Source organism: Manacus vitellinus, unplaced genomic scaffold, assembly GCF_001715985.3.
Source record: "Manacus vitellinus isolate BGI_N305 unplaced genomic scaffold, ASM171598v3 scaffold_15_pilon, whole genome shotgun sequence".
NCBI lineage: Eukaryota > Metazoa > Chordata > Aves > Passeriformes > Pipridae > Manacus > Manacus vitellinus.
In genome coordinates, this window is record NW_021939122.1 from 2,896,934 (window position 1) to 2,921,797 (window position 24,864).

The 24,864-nt window shown below is 37.3% G+C and overlaps 1 protein-coding gene across 5 annotated transcripts in view; it reads right to left on the bottom strand.

The window, feature by feature from the left end:
• Positions 1 to 3,829: 3,829 nt before the first annotated feature.
• The window catches only part of KAT6B (lysine acetyltransferase 6B), a 108,313-nt gene continuing 87,278 nt past the window's right edge, over positions 3,830 to 24,864 (bottom strand). For all 5 annotated transcript variants that reach the window (XM_018068997.2, XM_008924314.3, XM_029958540.1 and 2 more), the window contains exons 13-17: positions 14,208 to 14,439; positions 11,962 to 12,121; positions 11,078 to 11,344; positions 9,571 to 9,871; positions 3,830 to 7,711 (exon numbers count right to left, since the gene is read on the bottom strand). In XM_018068997.2, the coding sequence (XP_017924486.1) occupies positions 5,223 to 7,711; positions 9,571 to 9,871; positions 11,078 to 11,344; positions 11,962 to 12,121; positions 14,208 to 14,439 (3,449 nt within the window). In that variant the 3' untranslated portion in view covers positions 3,830 to 5,222. The remainder of the gene's footprint in view (positions 7,712 to 9,570; positions 9,872 to 11,077; positions 11,345 to 11,961; positions 12,122 to 14,207; positions 14,440 to 24,864) is intronic.

The following is a 24,864-nucleotide window of genomic DNA, read 5'->3' on the forward strand; positions in this document are numbered from 1 at the left end:
TCACCTGAATAGGTCAGTATGCTCCTATATAGTTACTTTTGTTAATAAAATCATTTGTTGGCAGAAGTGGTACAAATACACTAATGGAGACACCAGACCTACTTTTTTGTGTTTTGACACAAATGAGAGTTTTGCCACCCCAGCAGTATTTGACATTTTTAAAATGTACTTTACAGGAGGATCACAATTAAGCCATGTTTACCTTTCCCGTATCTGCTAAAAGCTCAAGTCATCACCCTCTCCACCAGAATTTTGCTTATTTCAATGTATCAGGTAAGAGCTATTTGCTGCCTCAGTGCCTGCAAAGAATGACTTGGCCATCAAGCACACAGGAAAGTTCTCCTGGTCTTTACCACCTGACACAAGACCTTGCAACTTCGGCGCAGTAAGAAGTGTAGAAGTCTTGCATACTTAAAAAAGAAGAATATGGGGCACAGACGCAACACTGAGAACTGTGAGTATACGCTACAAACCAGAGTCGAGCACAACTTTATACCATTTTTATATATGTTAACAGCTCTTCACAGGCTAGCCATCTCTAGTGTGAAGACTTCCCTATTCCTTCACATCTTTTTGGGGCCCAAAACCCAGGGAATCATTCATCTCTAAACACTAACTGTAGCCAAGGCTGCAGACACCCATAATACAATGCTTTTGATTTATCATTTGTATTTATCTGCATAATAAATACCTTATCTTTAAATTCTCAGACTGCAATTAACTACTGCTAAAAAACAAATGAGGCATCACAACGTGAAAAATATTCATGATAGAGACACACAAACTCTGGGACTTTCAGCAAATTAAGTATCTCTACACTTAGATTAGGGGGGGAAAAAAGCCCAGAAAAAAAACTAGAAAAAATAGGGAACTTGGAAGTAATCTGACACTTCATAAATAAATAAGCACTCACAGTATGGGGTTAGAGTAAAAATATTTTCAGATGAGGTCCCTCAACTCTTTCCATCTACTTCCACAGACATTCAAATGTAACTTTTTAGACCACCTTAGTGTCTACTGCAATTTAATTCACAAACTCAAACATGGAACAGTTCTCCCAGCCTTGTGTTAGACAAACCTGCTTTCAGATGCATGGCCCTGTTCTTTCATTTAGGCTGATGGTGAAAGCTGAACACTCTAACCTCCATGGCAGCAGCGTGTTTCTTCTCATTAGCTTTACAGACAGGAATTCTGTACTAAATGATACACCACAAGATAACAAATATCCACCAGGATTTCCCTCAGTCAAATTACATGTATCCTGCCATATAGCTTGATGACTGCTGTAACTGAAAGAGGATTTGTTGATTTACATGCATAATTGATCACTCTCAGCTCTACAGCCAGGGTCATTCTTTCTAGTTACCATGCTGGATATAAATGTAGTTTGTTTCCATCAACCAGCCTGCTTGATGGATAAATTAACAGCTGATAAAACTGAAAGATATTGACAGTGATCTAATATGAAAGATTAGTATGTTTAGCAGCTCATCATTTCTGCTTATATCACAGAGATTCTTACAAAGTTAGTAAAAAATGGGTTATATTTTGTCCACTGTGAGGGGATCAGGTAGCCTGAATGCAACAACACTTACCATTCCTGTCTTTACTAAAGGGCCAGAGTGCAGCTTTCAGTACTGCCTTTTGACAGCTTCCAGAGGAAGTATGTTCTGCTTCAAAGACAAGTAAATATCTTCCCTAGAACCAGGTCTTGCCTGAAGGACTCAGCTGGTACAGCTGTGCCCATTAAACAGCTCTGAAGTAAACATATTTCTCATTTACTTCCCAACTTTCTTGCCTACCATTCTCCCAGAATCCATTAGACTAAATCAGAAAAAGCAGAAGTTCTGGAACATGTGACTTCCACAAAGCAGGCAACTCTTGCAAGCTGCTAAGTAGCTACTAACAAGTGTTAGCAGCACTGATTTCATCTACAAACCAGGTCTGTAAGAAACATACACAGAACAAGGCAAGTTTACCTCTTTCTTGCCAATCACGAGTGGTATGGAGTATTCTATTTGTCAAACCAAAGACTAAGATTGCATGGGCAAGGAAGCCTCCTGCATTCCACAAGAATAATCCATTGCAATTCTATGAAGAATTTTCTGGGGACACTAAAAGAAAGGGCTAATTCTCATCTGGGATGGTGTTAGACTACATAGTCAAAACTGACACTGCAATGGGTACACAATACATAAAACAAGTATATCTGTAAAGGAAAAGACAGCCTTCTTATAAAACAAATTTTAGTGCAGTAAGGCAATTCATAGCTAAATAGTCACTACAGGAAAAGACGTAGCAAAGCTCCTCGTCCTCTTGACAGGAATTCAATTCCGAAATAAAAAAAAAATAGATTGGAAACTTGCCTGTTGTGCACACGCTATACATAATTTTCCAACCAACCTTTAATTCATATATTGCAAATACAGAATTTTGGCAATATACTGGAGTCAGGATGCTCTGTTTCAGATTAGCATAAATTTGAAACAGTAAGAAAGTCTGATTTGCTTTTATGTTACAGGCTTCGAAACTCAAAACTAAACAGCAGCAGATAAAAGACCCAGGTGCCTTTTTCATTCACTGTAAAAACACACAAATGAAAAATCACAAAGCATACTGCTACTTTGAGATGCAATTATTTAAAAAGATATGGTCCTCGCTAAACATACTTGAAGGCTGCAAATAACTGTGCTGAGTTCAACTTTCCCTTTCCTAAGCATAAAAAAGTTGACAGTTATTTTGTGAAAATGAAAACATAATTTAAGTACTGTTAATACTCTCTGCCTTTAATAAACAAATTTGACAACATAAGTGGCATGAACCAAGATCTTTGTTGTACTGTGCTCTCCTTATCAAGTGTTCTGAAATCCTAAAACACAAGTTACTCCAACTTACCATTTCATCAGCAATTTTAGCTCCCATTCAGATCCACTATCTTAAACTGCTGCTCCCCTGTACTAGAACTGAACAGGTTACACACATGAATCTGCAGTATCAGTTTCTTGACTTGGCAACACCATACAGTAATGGTTTTATTTGAAGAAACACACATTTTTTTGACATTTGGGTATGTGAAATACTACCTATAAAGCTGCTTTATATACTGGAACAGGGACACAGTTTTCAGTCAAGATGACCAACGCTTTCACCTCAGCCAACCACCTTCCTGCAGTGTCAATGGGCTACAGGGGGAATTCAGTGGCAACAAGCACATTAGAAGCATTTTGAAAAATTGTGACAAGGATTTTTTTCTGGTGTAGATTCACACATACCACATTTGAACTTGTCCACTCACAAGCTACATGTATAGACAGTCTTCTTGATATTTGGAGACCACCTACTGCTAGATTAGAAGTGTTCATCTATATGTGTATGTTTGTGTGCACCCATATCCATATACACAGAATTTGCATCATCTTGTCGCCCAGCAACAGTGACAAAGGAAGAGATTACAATTCTATCATTAAAATACAGTTCAAACACCATGTCAGTTACTATCATATATCCTTTTATATATATATATATTAACACTTTCTATACGAAAGAAGTTTCATACATTAAATATTGACAACCTTTTAGCGTATTAAATACATATTTATTCAATATTTTATTAAGATTATTTAAAAAAATAATCTTAGATACTCTTTATTTTCACAAGATGTATGCAATTATGATGAGTAACCTACACTTAGGCTCTAACAGCCTAATCCAAACCCCACCAACTTTAATGGGCTTTAGATCAAGCATGTGAGAGCACCGTAACAAACACTGTTTCAGGAGGTAATTCCCATGCAACATCAAACTATGACAAGACACAAGAGGCTAAAAATGGCTCATCATAATTTATTTTATGTTAAAATGTACAGCTTGGGGGGGTTGTTTTTTGCAGTTTTTATTTTTGTTGCTTGGGTGGGTTTTTTGTGGATATTTTTTTTAAGTGACTGACTAAAAAGATAACAGATAAATACAAGAGTGTCACTGGGTCCTATTTTTACATGTATCAAGCCTCTTCTGTTCGGCCCTTACAGTCACTCTGTACAGGTACAAAGGCTACAAAAAAGGAAGCAATATAAACAGACACAAATAACTCTTGCCTTTTTACATGCGATCTGTAAGCTTAGTTTGAGCTATTCACACGCTACTGCTCTATTTTTTCCCTTAAAAAATAACTCCAATATTTTATAAAGATAGAAAAATCTACAGATGGAATGAAAATGTAAAGTTAGAGGCATTTCCATAAAATAGCAACTTTACACCAAATTCACTACTTTTTTTTTTTTTAAATCCTGCCAAGTATTTGGACATATACGAAAATGTTTCAAAACTTGACAAATAAACACTGAGATGTTTCAATCAACAAAAAAACATAACAGTATTTATAAAACAGAAAGCTGCCTTTTTTCCTACCCCAGCCCCAAAGAAACTGGTCACAAAAATGGAAAAGAGTCTCAACTTTACACTAAACATACAGCAATAAAACCCTTTGAACTAACCAAAATGTGAATAGCTTTTGCAGCTTTTTTTATTATTTTTACAAGTTTTATAATTAACAAAAATATAGTTCTGAGTTTTTTACCCTTCAAACTAGGGTAACCTAATCAAGGCAAAAAAATTAAGAAATGGCTTACTGTTAAGCACAACACTTGTACAGTACTACAAAATGCACTGTCACTAACAAAGACATTAGCGGCATGCAGAAGTGTCACCTTCAGAAACAAAATAATACAATAAAAGAACTGCTAAAAGGCATTTACATGTGGGGAAAGGAGAGAGAAAAAGCTCATGATCCAGTACTGTCTGATAGTTTTGGAGTCTATTTATCCACATTTTTAATGGGAGCAGGCACATAAAATGGCTCTGAACCATCAGCTGCTGTGTAATTGCAGTTCAAAGAAAGAGTTCTTCCTTTCCAGAGAACTTCAAGCTCGATGAAATAAACAGAAAATGGAAAACCATCTAATTCCCCCCAAAGAGAAGTTAAATCTCACAAAGTTTAAAAAAAAAACAAACAAAAGAAAAAACCCAAACAAACAACCAAAAAAACAAAACAAGAAATAAAGAAAAACTTGTATAAGGCTTTCTGCTGCATACAGCTTTTAAATGGTGCCAACAAATGTTTTTGCATTCACACCAATTGCTGGTTTTGAAATCGTATTCTCCAAAAAGGTATTTGTGCAGATCAATCCAATATGCCAGTTTGGTAGTGTGTCTCTCCCAAGGGCCTACCTTCTCATGTAGGATCCATTGAGAGACTGTTTAGACATGCCTGTATTCATGTAGCCATGATGGCCTGGAGGAGTGTACATCATGTTACTGTGGGGTGCTGTCTGCATTGGCTGCTGTGCATATGGCTGAGTTCCCATCATTCCCATCTGCATCTGCATAGGGTACTGGGCGGTTTGATTCATATACCCATGATTACTGTGATAGCCACTATTCATCATTGGCTGGGACATGCTATAACCATTCATAGCATTAAGGGTATTCATATTCATGTTCACTGAATTGACATTATAAGCTGGGGCTGGCATCAAATTTACACTCATGTTCATACCACGCTGCATTGTTAAGGTCCGTGCAGGCCCTTGCATGGCCACAGTCTGTGAAGCACGCCCATAAATTTGTGGCTGATGGGCTGCAGCAGCCGGTGGCAGAGGCGTGGATTTGGTTCTTACAGAAACATGACCTTTGCCAGTCATCTGAGTCTGCAGTCTTTGGGTGTGGGATATTCCAATATTCGATGAAGTCATATTACGCTGCAAAAGGGGAGGTGGCAAATTCATGGGAGGAGGAGTAAGGTTGGGGGGAGGAGTCATGGTAGCCTGTGCTTGAGGTCCTCCAGGAACAGCATGTGGAGACTGAGAAAGCTGAACAAGCCCTGTGTTACTTAGGGGGGCAGACAAAGAGGCACTGTTTGCATAGGAAGTTACAGCAGCTGAATGGCTGTAAGGCAAAGAATGATCCATAAGCGTATTAGTTAACTGTTGCAGTTTGGCAAGGCTGAAGGTGGCAGATGGCTGTGAGTAATGCCCTGCTCCAAATTCGCTCTGCCCCATTCTTTCATATAATCCAATGTTGGCATTGCTAGTCTCAGGGATTTCGGTTAACTGCATAGGTGGTGTAAAATTAGCAGCCATGCTGCACTGGGATAACTGTTGGTTGCTGCTGGGAGGCCTTTCAACAACACAACCCTGGGGAGATTTTACATTACAAGTGGGAGGAGAATTGATGTTTGCTTGTTGCATCATACTGCAGCTTCCATTAATGCTAGACATCTGCTGGGTCACTGCACAGCTACTCTGTGTTAGGTTACTAGATGTAAGGCTACTGTACGAGCAACTGTTTTGAGAAGAGTTGTTTCCACAGATACTATTACCCATTGTAGAATCGTAACTGCTTGGGTTTTCATAGTTTTCTGTTGTGCTCTCAATACTTCCTAAATCACTAAACCCACTATCCACAACTTGTTGCGAATGATCAGAAACTGAGGGAACATCCATCATCGGGCTGGTCTCCATGTTCTGTAGAGACGGCACAGAAATGGCACTTTGATCTGGGCTGATCTGAGCATAGCTGTTCTCTAAAGGAGCAACATTTGGACTATTAACAGAACGAACTGACTGGCTGGGATGAGAGTGCACAGATGAAACTGGGCTACTGTGGTCAGACTGCTGACAGTCATCCAGTGTGGTCATTTGGGGACTTTGGTCATTATGGGCATAGTTCTGCAAACTTCTACAGGCCTCTTGAGTCTCTGCACAGTCCTGAAATGTATCTTCGTGTTCACTCGCTTCTTGGGTTAGAGACTGTACTGCTTGAACTGTCTCTGAGTCTATCTCCATGGTCTCAGTACTCTCTCCCTTGAAATCGGAATGTAATTCTTCACCAGCTTTTTGGTCCTGGTTGTTGTTACCTGTATGATCATCATCGGATTCAGGCACTGGGTCTGAATCTGTAGCAAGTTCTTTCTGGTCACTTTCACACTCATCAGCTGCAAGGTCAACACCACAATCCATTAACTCCTCCTGATTCGAATTACCAGTTTGAACATTTACGTCTAAAAAAGACTGTTGTGTTTCCAGCATTTCCTTGAAAGCTTCACCAGGCAATTCCTCTTTCTCTGCTTCTGTTGAACCCATGTGGCTATCATCTTCATCATCTGCATCATGATCCTCATTGTGAGAAGGTTCTTCATCCTCCTCCTCCTCTTCCTCCTGATCATCCAAATGCACGGACTCCTCTTTTTGCACAAACACTTCTTCTGCTTTGTCTTTTTCTTGATCTTTTGAATTGATTCCGCCTTCTTCTATACTCCTTTCTTCTTCCCCAGCTTTCATGGTATCATTTTCTTGTTTTTCGAAGGGTTCACTGGGTGGATGCAGAGGTTCAGGTTCTACGTCTTTCACCTCATCCTCTGGTGGTGGCAATACTTCAAGGGGTTCTTTAACAGCTTCCTCTGTAACAGCAGAAACTGAGCAGGGCTTGTCTTCAGCCACTTCCTTTTGTTCTTCCACCAGCACCTGATAGTCAGGCTCCAGAGGAGTCTCGGGTGGAGTGTATAAATTAAGCTTAAAGCCAGGTTTTCTTTCTTTGCTTTGCCTCCATTTAGATGGACCACGCTTAACTCCTTTGGGCCAACCCTGCTTACTCTTTAAAGGTTCAAGATTGTCTTTAGTGCTTTCTTCCAACACAGCTACGTCCTCTGTATTATCTTTGGGAGGCAATAGAGAAAAAAAAAAGTCTTAGCTTGCACAAACTAATCAATATTTTCAAATATAAACCCAAAAGTAATTTATAAAATCAAAATGTATTAAGAAACCAAGAAATGAGCTATAAACAGATCTCAAACCACAATGAAAGGATATAGTTTCTACAGCTCAAACACAGCCTACTCAGACATGTTATTGTTTGGTGGACTTTTAACAGTGGCTATCAAAACCACCATTTATACACTAGGAGAACCCCAGAGATTTAAATGACATGTAAACTAAAGCCAATATTGTCCAAATATTTGATTTTCAACATCTGATTTTAGAATATAAGTATGCCATCACGTTATACAGACATTGATTTAATGCATATTCATCTTTTTTGACAGTGAGAGTCTAGAGTTTCCTGTTTGACCATTCTGGAGGACAAGCCATAATAAACATACAATCATCTTTTAGTACCAACACTGAAAAAAAGTGGTTCATTATAGTATCTTCTCATGGGCAATATATCATGACACAGTTTGCAATAGATGATAGAAGGCAAAAGATAATTGAAATTAAACAGAGCGCATCAGAATACTAAATTAATCCATTGACTATAAAAAAGGTGCCCAAAAACATTCACCTCTTTCCTTTCTCCCCAGATAACACTTACATGTACACCAGAAAAAGGGAGAACTATCAAGATACAACATGCTGCACTTGGGAGTGTAATGGCTTTAGTGACACTCCTTTATTGTTATAGCACTCCCACAGTCAGTTAATGTGATGAACTGGTCCACGGACAAGTACACAACATCAGTCTAGTTAAAACAGAGCAAACCTGACCACTGGGACATAGCTGGAACACTCAGAACCTGCTACTTCTAGTCTAATTAATTTCTGTTGAGAAGCAGGAAAAAGTGGTAATATTCTAATGCACCTGTGCACAGGTTTGTAACAGCACCAACACAGTTGCTCTGGTCACATAAAAGCTGTTTAAAATAGAAATCAGCGCATGATCCCTCAACTGAGGATCACAAAGATGAAACTTCCCATGCAATTAGAAAAATACTGAAGTAGTACCTACTTGCTTCTTAGAGAAAATACACAGACCTGAGAATCTAGACATTCTTTCTGGAACTGAAATTTATAAGCATAATTTGAGAGCCAGGAGGTCAAGGGATGAGTGTACATTCAGAATAGCTCATTAGTAGTTTCACTATTCATCCATTAGCTTTTCTGACAAGAAATATCCTTGAAATCAAACTAGATAAGCAGCAGTGAAAGAACACGGTTAAAATTGCCCATCTCTTTTGTGGGGAAAAAAATAGGGACTCTGGTGCTGAGGATCTATTGTGCCACATAAGCAACAAAGATTTCACTGAATTACCAGCAATGCTGAATAGAAAGATATTTGTGTAAATCAAATCTTATTTTTTGCTTGTACCCTTTATCAAGGATACAAAAACTATATTAGACAATATTCCAGTGATTCTCTTTGCTCTGTTGAGTATGAAAGGCCCAGTTGTAGGGACATAACAGTTAGTTTTGACAATATGACAAGGACTGCAATGGCTCAGACTGGAAAACACTTGTTTCATGAACACAAAAAGCAAATTATAATATTAATGGGTCAGGAATAGTAGAACTAAACAAAATAAAAAAACAAAACAAAAAATCTGAAGCCACCACTGACTTCTGAATTCTAATAAATGACATGAGATTAATGAAGAGAGCATTTTTAAGAACATAGGATTTTAAGACCAAAATGGCTAAATACAATAAAAATTTCCAGATTTATGACAAAAATAAACACTTGCTTTGAAGGCCACCCAACCAAATTAATTTTGCAAAGATAAGAACATTTTAAGACTACCTGTGCAATTTTCATCACTCCTGTAGCAATGAGTATCTTTCTCCTTGTTCTGTTCCTCTTCCTCCTCCTGTTTCTGCTGCCCGGGTTGATACTCAAAAGCTTTTCTAATCACAGGCTTCAAGTCATCATCTTCTCCATCCATCTCACAGGTGGGTTCCAGCTGTGGCATGGGGCGCTCTTCGTCTGAGTTATCAAATGGCTCGTTCAACACCTCTGTTGTTTCAGAAATTGTCTCTGTTGTAACACTGCTATTTATCCTTCTGCGTTTACGGCCCCTTTTCTTTTTCAGTATGAAAGGTCTCTGAAAAATAATTCCACAAATGTAACTCTTCTTACATTCCCATTTGTTAGCTGATTCTGGACATAAATTTTTGTAGAGTGAGTTTACAAAATCTATTTACTCATTCAAGAAACACCTTACATTGCATCAAATTCAAATGTAGACAGAATCTAAAAGCAAAATGTCTAAACACTTAAAATAGGTATGTATACATGTGCCCAAAGCTTTCTCTAGGTGAAAATTAAGACTAGAATTTTCTTCATATTGAAGTGCCTTTTGCCTTCTTCTGTCAAATAGTATTCACAGCACTATTACTTAAATTGTACTTACACATTTTTCCTCTGTAGATTTACAATTCCCGAACAACCTTCACAAGTATCAAAGCTTATACTTCTACATTTCAGGTTTCTGCTATTTTTAGAAATAAGTATGTATACAGAAAAACAGATAACAGCAAAGAAGTGTATGTCAAGAATCCTACAGTTGGTTGCTTTAAAGAAAAAACTGTTCAAGGTTTTTTTTCTATTATTATGCATTCTCAGACATTTACAGTTACTTTAAAGTTTGCCCTTTTAAAGTATAACTAAAGGGACACTCCAATTTTCCAATTCTCACCTGAGACACCTAAATACACTGGCTAAGGTGAGTGTTTTAAAATTTTGGGATTCTTACATTTACTAATTTAAGCCACTCAAAGAGCTGACTTTTCAAAGAAATTAAGAACTATGCAAATACAGCAGTAAGCAGAATTTAACATTTAGATCTCCTGTAAATTAGAAGAATATGGCTAAAAAAACCCTTTTAAAAGCATTTCTTTTGAGAAACAGTACTCCCCTTTAAGGAGTTCTTATATTAAAAAAACAATAAAAAGACAAACCCCACAAGCTGGACTCCATCCTAGCACGAAAAGAAGAACCATTCATATACTGAACCAATACCAATGCCAAACAGCAGAGGGCAATCACTAGTTTAAAAATTAACAAGAAATTCTGATTTTTTTGTGTCACTAATATTTTATAGTTCCATGAAACATCCAAAAGATAAAAAATTGAACAGAGGGGGGGAAAAAAAAAGAGAAGAGAGGAATTGCTAAGTGTCCAAATAACACAGAAAGGATTAATACAGTCTAATTAATGTTGGTAAGAAAACAGATTGTTATTTTGATGATAATCATTTGATTGAAATCAGAGACAAATGACTTTAAACCAAACCATTGAAGTAACACACCTTTCTTTTTATGGCCAGTGACTGTGGCTTTGTCAGCCGGGGAGGCGAACTCTGTTGATTCTCATCCCCGCCATCCTCCTCACTGCTTTCTTTAGATTGTTCTGTGGATTGCCCTCGCTCCCCCACCACTGCCAAACTTTCTGGAGATCGCAAATATTTATTTTTAGATTGTACTTTTGCAGGTGATTGCCTACTATTAGTTCTTGTGGAGAATATTTCTTGCTCTTCCTTTTCCCAGCAGCTAGCTTGCTCCATAAGACGCTCAGCCTGAAGGGTCGAGGTTAAAATAGCAGGTCACTGAAACAGCATTTACTGAGCCATATCCTTTGCATTCAGCTAAATAGTTAAAGTAAGTCAACTCTGATTAGCAGTCCTGGCTAACCTAGCAACAACATTTCAGTTGAATCATCTAGTAGCTCCTGTACAACAGTTAACAGATAACAAACCAAAGAAGATTGCATTTCATGGGATATTTAGCACTATTAATGATGCAGCGAATTGATTTAAGTCCTTCAGCACTACATTACATGCCCACTGACTGGATCACTTTGAGCAAGTTCAGAACACAAAGAATCGATTGACAGTGCAGCCCCTGAGCTCTGCACCAAATTTGATCTGATTACATGCTCTTTGACTACCTCAAGAGTGATAAATACAGCTCCATGACAAGTGATTCACATTTTAAGTTTTCATATTCATCCCCTCAAAGTTACCTCAAAGATCTTGCTGCACAGCTTCCAGAAATTCTGCATTACAGTATCAGTACCTTCTACCACTAAGCACAGTGGTCAAAGCAAAAACTGCTCTATTTAAGGCAGCCTAAAGTTGAATATTTGGAGTTATGAAATCCAAAGGAAAAGAAATTCAGAAGTCTCTGATATTACCTCCTTTTCTGCTTCTCTCTCTTCTTCAGAAACTGCAGCATTAGAAACTAACAAAGGAGTCCATCTCAAGCTTTCAGGATCTACTTCATTGATGCGTGGATTTGCTTTCAGTTTCTCCATATGACTTGAAATCAGCTTTTCCCTTCTAATAATTACAAATCTACAATCAAATAAACAGTAATTTAATTTAGAAAGTGGTCACCTAAAACAGCCTTTCTGCAGTTTAAATCCTTTTGCACAACAACCTGTGAAAATAGATGGGTGAATAAATGGATACATCAAACTAAAAATATGAGCTGACACACAGCAATAACATGCTTAAACTAGAGACTGTTTATTAGAGGAAGTGAGGAAACAAAAGTTTATGAAGTGAAAGTTCTATATTAAACATCACTAGGGCAACACAGAGGAAAGTAAAGGTTTTATAGTTGACTACTCTATTCAAGAGATTTAGTGTTGGCATTTGTGTCACTGCCAGAATGATCTCCAATTTTAATATTACATACAAGCATAGACATAAAACACTGTGATCATCATGTCAAGAGTGAGAAAGTTGTAATATTACAACTGAAGATGTCAGTGAATGGGACAAAAAAGTAAGCTAGAAACTTAAGTTTTCTAACAAAGCAGAAAAATGCACTGCAGTCCTGTGCTAATGCAGTACAAAACAACTTCCAATTAACTACAATCAAAACTAGGTAAAGCCTAATAAGATAGGACACTATACTAATACACTAGCATATATCCCACCAAACTCCTCTGTTACAAAGAACTATACAATTTCAAACAACAATTAGCAAGAATTTCAAATGCTGTAAAAACCAGGCTGGTTAAGGAACAACATTATTTTGCACTGAGATAAAGTTTAAAAACAAAATCAGATTCAGGTGAACCCTTTTCACAGAATTGTGACAAATATCTACTTCACTACATGTAAGAAAAATTAACAACATGTAGAAAACAGTAAGAAGCCATACCCAATTCCCAAGGTGTCTGACAGAAATTTCAAAGATGTAATTTTTTTTCCTGTCTCAGTCAGTGACCTTCTGGATACTTTTAGCCAGGTCAGTTGATGTCCCTGTCTAAGCTTTAGTATCCATGAAAAGAGACTAACTGACCTTGTTCATAAAGTATTTTAAATTCTGTAGGTGAAAAAAGAGTTATTTTCTAATTGGGTGTCAGTATTCAGAGCCTATAATAATTTGTGACAGGGCAGAAGCAGCATAAAAGTGATGAATACGTATTTTATTCTCCCTTAAAACACATTTGTCCTCAGGTTGTCCATAACTAAGTACCTCAGAAAGCTAAGGTTTTAATACAATGACAGTACTCCTCTTACTACTCTCATCACAACATCCTCAAAGCCAACTTCCTTTTCGAAGGCTTACATTCTTACTAGTTCAAAATTTACTAGTTTTGAATACTAGTGCTGGTGCACATAAAAACTACCAAGGTCAGCCTTTTCCTGATCTTAATTTTATTTTTTGGCAACCCAGTGTTCATAAGGCAACTTTGTTTAATTATAAAGTTTCTATGATGGGAATATCCAGAAAGAATTAAGAAGCTCTTCAGAAACACAAATACTATTGAAAGTCATTTAAGACATTTTATGGAAAAAACCAGCCCAAACAGGAACAACAACCCACTTAAATTCTGAAATATCCATCAAGATCATTAAGAAAGAAGATATTCACAAAACAGGAACTCAGAAACTCACCTTCTCAGTGCACTGACTTTCAATACTGATTGTAACATTAAATAGAAACTTGTATTACCAGTACCTTGAGCAGGAGGACTTCACGTAGAGCTGATCTGATCCCACGGTTTACATGATTCAGTAATGACTGAAAACAGGGGTGTGGAAAGAGACTGCCACACACAAACCCAGATTTATCCCTCACTGGTATTCAAAGCAAAATATTTGCACAGCAAGAGTCAGGAACTGTACTTAGGGAAGATTATACTGAATGAAACTAACTTCTTAAGTGAAAATGTTTTGAGCTGGCTGCACACTTCTAACAACCATTAACATGAAAGAGGATCCGAAAAATCACCAGGAAGAAAAACTCCTTATATAAGACCCCATTTAACAAGACCCATCTGTACTGACTTCTTCAGTAAGATGGTTATCACTCATTTTAAAGTCAGACTTTTACACAGACATTTTTCACATCAACAGTTTTGTAAGTAGAGAATGTTTTGTCTCAGTATTTTTAAATTTATTTTTTTTTACAAGATTCACTGACCTATCTTCTCTTTTATCTATCATGCTGTGTTGCTGCAGGGTTGTGGCAATATCATGTGGACACATTCCAGTAGCTCGGCTCATTCCTTTGATGCTGATTTGTTTTTCATGGTGGCAGTTCAGGTATTCCAATATGACACTTTTCCAATAAGCCAAGTATGAGAGACGACCCAGATCAGACAATGGCTTTTCAGGGGATCCTGCTTGACCCTCTCTTCTAGAAAGTAAATAGCCTAGAAGAAAAATCAACAGGACACTTTATGGAGATAACAGAAGTGAGGAATTTTAACTAGCCCTTAAGAAAGTTGGAATTAATATAAAGATCATCAGCATGACTGACTGAACTACTGGAAACTCTTGCAATCAAGGAAATCCTATCCATAAAAGAGATGACTTTCATCATTACAGTGACATAGGAAAAGATCAAATCCTTGTGAGAGACTCAGCTCTTACGTTATGAGAATCAAACATGAACCAAAACCCCTCTTCTAATCACAAGGCAAGGAGGAGAGAAAAAGCCAACACGTTTCAGAACAGGTCCCATCATATGTGTTCTTATTTAGAGCTACAACTGTCTGGTCTTTTTAGAAACTTTTACATGTGAGTTACCTCATTGAAGCCAAGAATTTTCAGAAGAATCTCAAGAGGAAGTATCATGGGTAATATCAGTTAAGTCATTTTTCTTCAAGAAGCCCCAAGTGACATAAGTTTTTGATTAAACAGTTAGTAGTTGTATTTCAGAGGTAACGTATAATTCACAAGATGAATTACTTGGAGAATTAGTTAGGAGAAATAATTAAAAAATAATCTCCCTTAATTCACTTTTAAGAACATTCACATAATTCCTGCTTGCAGTCTTCAAGACATTAACCAATCCACTATTATACAATATACCCCCTTCAGTTTATATTCTATATATGTTGTAAGTAGTTTTTAACTCTTCAGCTTCAAGAGGATTTTACAATTTGAAGTAGAACACACCTTCCTGGAGATAACAGAAGATGCCATCAGCAAAACTAATTCATGATAGAGAAAAAAAAACCTAATAAAATGTATCCTTACATAGTAAATCATCCCTCCATGATACATATTCTACACCATGCCTTTATAAACACTACCAAAACATGGGCCTTATACAGCAGGCTTACAAAATGCTTACCCCACTGTAAGCACAGGCATTATATTTATGGAATTATGTTACTCAGCATCATTTGGAATCCACCAACATATACAGTTCTTGTGCCTTCCAATTAATACTTCTTTTCCCCTCAAGTTTTTCACTCCTTTTATTTTTCAAAGCTTGCTTTAAAACAAATCTAGTACAGTGATGTCATATTTGCTAAACAAATCCTCATAACCTCTTCACAGTTTCTCCTAATCAAGTTAGCCAGAAATTAAAGGTATATGATTAACATCCAGGTTTAAGGGAAGCAGTGACTGTTTCCTTATTTTGCTGCATGGTCTACCATATGCAAACTGTATACACACAGAGCTTTTTTTCTTAGATCAAAACATGAAAAACACACAAATATATCTCTAAATTTATTCAGCTTGAAACACTGGTCTTCCCTATCTCAGATGCAATACAAAAGGTCCACAACAGAATTCAGAAGACACACATGCACAGGTAATCATAGTCTAACCTCCAGTTTGCATAAAAAAATATATAGAGAAAAGCAGACATCCGACTACTTTTCAAGTGATCACTAACAACAGAGATACTGAAGTAAGTAGTGCACTTTTCATACATATTAGCAGGATTGATGATAAAATGCTAGAGCCTCAGCAGGAATACCATCCCACATCTGCCTACCTCTACACAGCCACATAAAGCCTGCCTACATCTGCATGGGTACCACTGAAAACTCAACAAGTAAAATATTCTGTTCTACAGAAGAAACAAGATCATAAAACTTAAGAAAATTAAGGTGTTTTAACGTTTGAAGTTGTAGCATATTAAACTATTTTATAAGTAGATGATACACCTTCATACATCCTGGTACTACATGCAACTACTGTTGATGGGAAACACCAAACTTGACATTCAAAACCACAATGCATTCTGAACAGTTTGAAGGCAAAGAATTTTTGCTTTCATTTCAACTGCACAAAAGCAGATCTATAGCATATAGCATATCTTGCATAATTTTTGACAAAGCTTCACTTGTATCAAGAAAGAATTCTGGATCAGCTTGTTTGTAACATACAAAGACAAGTTTTATACTGAGACATCACTGCCTATAGAAATACATGCAAAACTGAGGCAGTAGAAGTAGTGATAGAAGTCTCAACACAGGAACAGAGAGGGAGAATAACACAGATTTTTTTAAAATAAATCCATGAGAACTTAGTTGCTTCAAGTGACTTTACAGTTTACCCTACCAACTTCACATTCAAGAAATCTTGGGCACTAACAGAAAGTGTTTGCAAGACCTAGATCTCATTTTTGTGTTTCAGTATACTTTAATGTTACTTTGACAAAAACTCTTCCCTCTTCCTCCACCGTCATTTTCCTCATAGATAACAGGGTTGTGCCTATATTTTCTTGGTAATCATATGAAGCTTAATAAGAAACCACTATCAAGAGTTTGGAATCATTAGTTAGGCAACCACAAGTAGTTTTAGAGTTTTAATAGTATATCCTGGCTCATTGTAGCTTTCCTGTGTCTGGGGATTTACAAACTAGTTCTTAGTGGTCGTTTTCACTCTACATTAAGGCAGTGAAACTTCACATTCATGGCAGTAACATCTGTCAGTATTCTTCTCCTACCATTATAAAATATAACCTATGCTTTTTCAAGATACTCACATTCCACAATAATACAAATCAGAGGTAACAGTGTTGATTACATGTAGCAAACACTGAATGGAAAATCTCTTAACAGATTCTGCAATTTGAATGACACCTATTAAATTAAACTTACCAAGAGACACCAAGTAATTGATCTAAGTTGCAGGTAAAAAAAAACACTGATCTTGGTAGCTCATGTAAATATCCTGAAGCATCTGAAATAAGCACAATATGCCCCTGTTAAACAGATACCCCCAGTCTCACTGTATCTACCTAATCTTAATAATGGATAGCCTCAAAGTAGTAACCTGAAAGAACTTTTTTAAACTATAATCCCTGATACCAGACTACGAACAACAGCAACGCTCATAGGATAAAACAGAGCTCCCCATTCACCCCCAAGTATAAACAAGTCAGACTGTATGCTACACAAAAAAGAAAACCACAACAAAATATAAGACCTAATCTAGAACCAATAGTTGTCTATCTCAGCTTCTGGGCATATGAATGATAGTATCACAAAATCCAACGGCTGAAATACCAATAATGATGATTTTTATTTCTTGCTTTATCTCCATCCTTCATAATGAAGCAACACAGCACATGCAATTTACAGCCTTCCATTTTTGTCATGCAAACCTCCCCAGAAACACTAAGGCTTTATTTTATTCAAGATTTAAAACAATTAGAAGAAATGCAACCTGAAAAAGGGAAAGTTATTATAATATACACAAATTTTATGCCTTCAACACAAATTCAGAAGATAATTAGGCATTAAAACATACATTTAAAGAAACTATAATCCCTGATATCAGACTTGTAATTATCTTGTACTTTCAATCTACAGCATTCCTAGTAACTCCACTGAAATAGCTACAGCAGAGTCCACAACACACTTACGTGAAGACAATAACTTTAATACATCTTTGTCAGTCTCCAGAAACTTTTTTAGTTAACTGCTGATTTTGTTTTGCTTGGTTCTGTATCATCAAACAAATTAAACAGCATGAGATCAGAGGTCCAGCTTAACAGTACCCTGTTCTGACAGTGGCCAACAGAAAAATGGAAGGGACAGACTAAAACTAGCAACTACCACATGAAACTCACATGCAAACAGAATTAATCTGGCTCCATGCAAACAACCAGGCGAGGATAATGTCCACACTTTTTGGTATTTTCTAAGAACTTGGTAAGATTTGTTAAGTATCACTTCCCTTTGCAAGCAGCGCAGAGTCCACCTTCCTCCTCCATTCACTGCATTTCCCTGTGTGTTCCCTTGTAGGAGTCTTTATTGCCATGTCTGCTGATGTGAGGTGAACAGACTTGTACCTCATTAGCTCTCTCCTGAAAATCTTCTAAAAATGAGGATCATATCAGCCCCCTTTCACTCCTGTGCCATGAAAGCAGTTTTATGCATACTCCAGTTACAAACTGCCATGAGCAGCTGTTTCATTAAGTCTCATATCCCCAAATCCTCAAGACACATCCTTCTTTCCCTACCATACACTCTTCTCAACATCACTATCTCAGCTTTATAATATTAAGCATAAATCACAACACAGTTTTAAATTTAGCTTGAGACAGCTGAATTGAATTTTATTATCTATTGAAGAAATAGACTTGTCCCTTTGCTTTCAACACTGTAGCAAAGACAGCCCTCAAAGGTGTAAGATGATAGAAATGTGGACAACACAGAGGCCAGTGAAATACAAAGCAGCAGCAAGCAAAGACATTAAATAACATACTGAGAGAAACCAAGTGAAGCATTAGGCTTTCAGTAAGCTAAGGAATTAACCTTGATGCAAACAAAAAAAAACCCAAAAAACCCACCAATTTGTGACCTGGATGTAGGTGTTTCAATTACACTTTTTTGTGTTCACACGAGACAGCAGGGTCACACTGTGGCTCAGTTATACACAGAAGTACCCAAATTGTGGTGTGCATATTGCACAGGATTAAATGAAGACTTCATTTGTGGTTTCCTATTCACCTGAGAAGCTAGAGAACTTAGGTAATGTGAATGTTTGAACAAGTATTTTTGATGCAATTATATTTACTAGTTCTATTTTACAACAACTTTATACCCTAGAACAGTCCTAGAAATGCTTTATTTTATATTAAATACAAAGATTACTTTGTTTAGCTTCAGAGTAAGCAATAGTCAGTCAGTTAGCATCCACACTTTGGAAAACAATTGTAGCTGAGTATTTTCTAAGAAGGTGAAATGAAGGGTTATATTTGGCTTATAAGTAAGTGTATCACTCCTCTTTTATGAAAGGATCACAACATTTCTTGCCTTCTCCAACGGTCAATACAATTGTACTGAATTTTACTGAAAATTCCCTACAGCCAGAATATAATCCATCCAGAGCATCCTGAGGCAACTTCAACACAATCTTCTCCAGAAGAGGCCACCAGCTGAAACTCCAGTATAATTTCCTGTGTTCTATTATCCATGTGCTCCCTTAAGGGAGTATCTGACATAGCAACCTCACCACAAACAATAGTGCCATAGGCAATGGACACTGATCTAACACAATTCCTCCTCTCCTTGAACTTCATTGCTTACAGACAGGCAGGTTCTTTGAGAACAGTGCCACAAAGAGAGCACTTCACTCTTTTGAGAACATTGTGTATGATGTTAAACTGTTGTTTTAAAACCTCAGTGCATTACATTGCAATGAATTGCATTGTCTTCAGCAGAAACAGAATCAGCAAAAAAGTACCTAAAGGGAAAACAGTACTGAATCTCACTCTGTAACTGGACAAGTACTTAGAAATTGCAGTTCCTTTCTCCTACGCTACTAGCAACAAATCTGTGTATTTGTTTTCCACTTATGGAAGCTAAAAACTAAAACAAACAGTCTTCAAAGTGGACCCTGAGGGTAGGGATTAATGAGTCCTACTTTTCAGCTAGGACAGATTTTTCTGTCTGCTACAAAAATCTGGAAATAATAGTTTACCCAGAAAATTTGAAAAGAAATTAATCTGAGAGTCTATGATCAAGGAAACAGTTTTATGTATCTTATGTATCAATCACATAACACACTGGAGACAAAACACAGTTCTGATCTTATGTAAGAAGTCATGTTCCAATATCGCTTTCTCGGAAATCAATAACATTAATCTCTCTGAATAAGAAAGTTAAAATACTAATAAATAAAGTCTTTTATATTCTAGTAATCAAGACAGAACTTACTTTACAGAAAAAAAAAAGAAAATTATCTTTAAACTATGATGTGCCCTGCCAGAGTATTCCGGAGTCCTTACTTTGGATTATCCTACCTGTAGTAGAGAACTACTTTCCACTCAAATTTTTTTAATTTAAACTTGTATCTTCACTTTTCTTAAAATCATCTACAGATTAGATTAGCTTTTACTTTTAAAAAAAAGCTGTGACCAAATGCAGTCCTTCTTTCAAAAACAGAATCACATTGATGGTAGTTTAATGCAAGAAAAGGAGATATTTGCTTCACTGCAAATACTCATTCCTGAGAAATGTTTACATCCTGTTTCATACTTCCACATTCACAGAATTATTAATAAACATAACATACCTAGCTCTTTAATAGGAGCAACTCTTACAGAAACAAGAACAACACAGAAAATGCAACATAGCAGAGGTCCCTAGGTGAGAATAGCTCCTGAGTCTTTCAGAAGTAACCCTGTCACTGGCTAGCAACCTACTACTGGTCTTTGAACAAGAAAGCACTTAGTCTAAAAAACACAAAAAGAAGCTGTCTTGATAAAACCCTCCTGAGCAGAATAAAGATTTCCTATTTGCTATCATCTTAAATGTGTCCTAGTAAAATCGCTTGATCATCATCGTGGTACCTTGCTTCAAAGAGAAAAATTTCTGTTTTTCTGTACTGGGAATCTTTATTTCATTTACATGGAAGAAAATGACTCTTCATTTCCTAAAGTACAAAGGATCAAAATTTACGAGAAGTATCATTGCAAAATCATTATTTTATTGCTTATGTATTAAAATACCCACAAAACAAACACTATATTGTCACATTTGAATAATTTTCCAACCATATTTAAATGCAGAAAGTCAGGTGATATGTTTGTAATAGGTAATGACTGAGAATCAGGGTGGGGAATAAACCATATGATGAAGCAAATTCAAGTCTATTAACCTTGGCTTCCAACATTAAGTCTCTTTTATCACTGTAATTTGCCTCATAGCAAAACACAAAAGCAAACTTAAATGGTTCCAAACTTGCTCAAGCTTTGCCTGCACAGAAAGGCTATTTTAAAATCAGGTTTCAAATCACAAACAGGAATGACATGGCTTAGAACAAGCGTCAGGTTCTCAGTTCTCACAGCCATGAAACAGCTACTGAGCTGCTACAATATACAGCAAGTCATAATAAAATAAACTGTCACCAGCTTCCCTTTGCCTATGAGACGTGTCATCTGTATGTGCTGGTATTCAGCAGCCGAGCTGTAAACAGCTTAACTGCCTGAGAATCAAGGACAACACAGACAACAAAGACAGAATGTACCATTCTAAGGGACATGCTTCCTTTCCAGCCATGCACTAAAGCCACTGCTATCAGTTTGATTTGAACAGCTACACAGTATTGGGGTCAACGCACAACTAAACTCCATTTTATCTTTCTGGACATGTTCAGCTATACTAACAACAGTAATACATCACTGATCCTATAAACAGGCTTGAAGAAAGCTGCCCGTGTTAAGTACCACATTATCAAGTCCAGTTCAAAATGCACCTATGCAAGACAGCACTTAAACAACAGCCTAATCACAGCACTTTACTTCCAAACTTCCTGAAGTTTACTTCCAAAATAAGTTCTCCTATTATAAACTAATCTAATGCTAATGACAGAATTTTCAGAAGACAGCATATATGGAAATACCTGTAGACAGAATTTATAGACTCAGATGCACCTCAGCATTTTATATCTTATACCAAGTCATATACTCTGTAATCTTTGTAATATCGTGATGATACGGATCCATTTATTTCACTCATTGATGTAGTTGGTCACTCTTCTTGACTTTCTTGAAGATGTTTGTAACATTTGCCACCCTTCAGTTACTGAGGATGTTCCTCAATCGCACTGACTTCTTAGAGATTATAAGGAGAGGTCTTGCAGTCATGTCAGCCAGTTCTCTTGGGTGAATCTCACCATTTTCCCCAAGTACCCTATAGCTTGATCTTCCTCTAGCAAAGATGGCATCTCACTCTGCTCCATAAATTCTGTCACCCCCCATGTTGTCACATGCTTATTCCATTCATCGGCAGGGCCATGTTCTGCTTACTCTTCCTGTGGCTGTCCACATACTCTTCAGAGTTCTTCTATTGCTCTACACATCCCTCAGTTTCAACTCCAACCAAGCTTCAGTTTAACACTGCTGCACATGTAAGTAATACCAGTGCCTTTTGCAGACTCCTTCTGCTCAACTCAGGAACTCTCCCTGTGGCCTAGCAGGCTTACTGCAATGCCTGCTATTGTCATGACTATTAGAATGAGTCATTTTTGCAGTCTGAGGAAACTGCCTACAGAGATCAACATGTCCTGTGTTCCTTTGCTCTTCACAGCAAACCTCTTTGAGGACACCACTTAGCAGTTCTCTAAACAAAGTAAAATTCTGGGCCTTAGTCAGTTAGTTGCCCTTATCATTTCTCTCAGGATCTGAAACCCTACTATCTCCCAGCCACTACAGCCTGGGCTGCCAAATGCAAAGCACTTGCCCTAGCTGGTCCTTCGAAAATCTGTGTTTAAATACTGTCCCAAATATCCTGCTGTGCTGCCCTTGCAGAACTGTTTTCAGTGGTCCTTGGGAACAAAGGCCTTCCACTAGCAGATGTCACCCAGCTGCTTGGAAGGTTCAACCTCTTCCCTTTTTTGATCAGGTTACCTGTAGCAAATGCCACCCACAGTATTAATGGTTGCTGCCCTAACCTCTGATTCTGAGGCACAGAGACTTGACAGGCCTATGACCCATTCCATAGCAGAGAACTCTGCTTCTAAGTTATTCCTTTGTGTAGAGCACAAACTCCTCTCCTTGGCTTCCCTGCCTGTCCCTGAAGAGACTGTTATCCATCTATTGCAGCAGTCACTCTTCTGAGCTACCCATTGGGTTTCTGTAGCCCCAATGAGGTTATAAGCTCAATGACAAAGTATAGTCTTCCAATTCCTCCCTTTTGTCTGCAGGACATGAGAAATTGGAACAATGTAATCTCAAATGCAATGCAAGAGGGCCCCCTTCCCCTGCCCTCTCCAATCACACTGTCTCCTACAAACCCCACTCTTCAAGAAGGCCATGATCTGGATGGTTACTTATTTCCCTAGAAAATCTGTCTAAATTAGTTTCTGATGTGCCATCCAACTGATGCCTGTGAAACATCACCCTCATGGTTGTGTTAACTCCAAACAGCCCTCTGGACCCTCAGAGCAGTCAATTCTGGGCCAACTGTTCCATTAAACTGCAAGGTTTGCATGTCTGTCATTCATGATATTCACCTCTTTGTTACATAGTTCAATCACCTTCTGAGCTCAGGATCCATACCCATGCTTCATCCTTCTATGCTGTGCTCCAAAATGCACAAAATGAATTTGTTGTATTTTCTCCTTAACCACTATCATACAGCTCTAAAATGCAGCATCTTGTTCCATTTCTGACTATATAGTCTAAATACTGCTCAGTACATGAAACTATTACAATTATTCTATCATATTTTACAATGTACTGAGTTTACAGCAAAGGTCACTGCATTTGTATGTTTTTCTGTTGTTACAAAGAAGTGAAAAAACCCACAAAGTATGGGTCTCTCCATAAAGTGTTAAGATAGACACTTATAAGAAACTTCACCAAGAGGCAAATACATACTCCTATTATTTAGGATTCATCTTGGAGAGCACTTCTATTAACTTGTATCCAGACAAAGGCTGGGGAGGGTTCAATACATCTGTGCTTTCACATTAACATTCTAGATGTATTTCTGTCCATTTTAAGCAGTATTTTTCTATCAGAAAGCATTATATGTAGCATGAATATGCCCTCTAAACTGTATATACTCACAGCTCTTTAAATACCAGATGACTCTCAGGTATTTAAAGTAATTGTTGGGTCTAGAGCAATTACATAATAAACAGGGACATTTGGACCTCAAAAGCATGATGCACCTCTGCATCAGATGTGTGGGTTAACTGCATTACAAATTACAGGAACAATACCTGTAATTAAGCATTTGGATCATATTGGTTATTAACATCATTATGTTATGGACTTAAGCAGTCAGCAATCAAGTCCACTGTTCTAGTCTATCTGCCAGTGAAGCCAGATCAAAAACATCACTACTGATAAGAGCTGCTGAAGAGTAACGAAGGGGTAGGAACAGTGTACTGAAGTCATGAAAATGGGAGTCAAATAGGAGCAGGTTTGTTTGGATCATAAGAACAGATTTTAGTCTACTGATCTTTTCAGAATTTTAGACTGAATGTAGCCTTCATAGCAGAAGTCCACTTGGAACTGCACTACACTACATCCATAAAATGAGAAAGTAACACTATGCCAGCATTCTGCACTTCAGTCTGATTTATAAGGGTAATAGCTTTTTGCTGTGCACTGTGTAACTTAAACCTATCAATCTCAGGTTCACACTTATGCATGCACATCACAATCACACATATCAACATTTACATACACTTCCATGCATAGCAAAGGTATCCCAACACCATCGAAGTAACTCTTATATGGAAAACAGAATTTTATAAGCTACTTATGAATGCTTTCCAGATATACACTTTAAAGATGCCAATACACGTGATTCTGGAAGTTGGAAACAGTTTAAAATCTACCACTGAGACCCCTAGTCCCAAAGCAGAGCCTA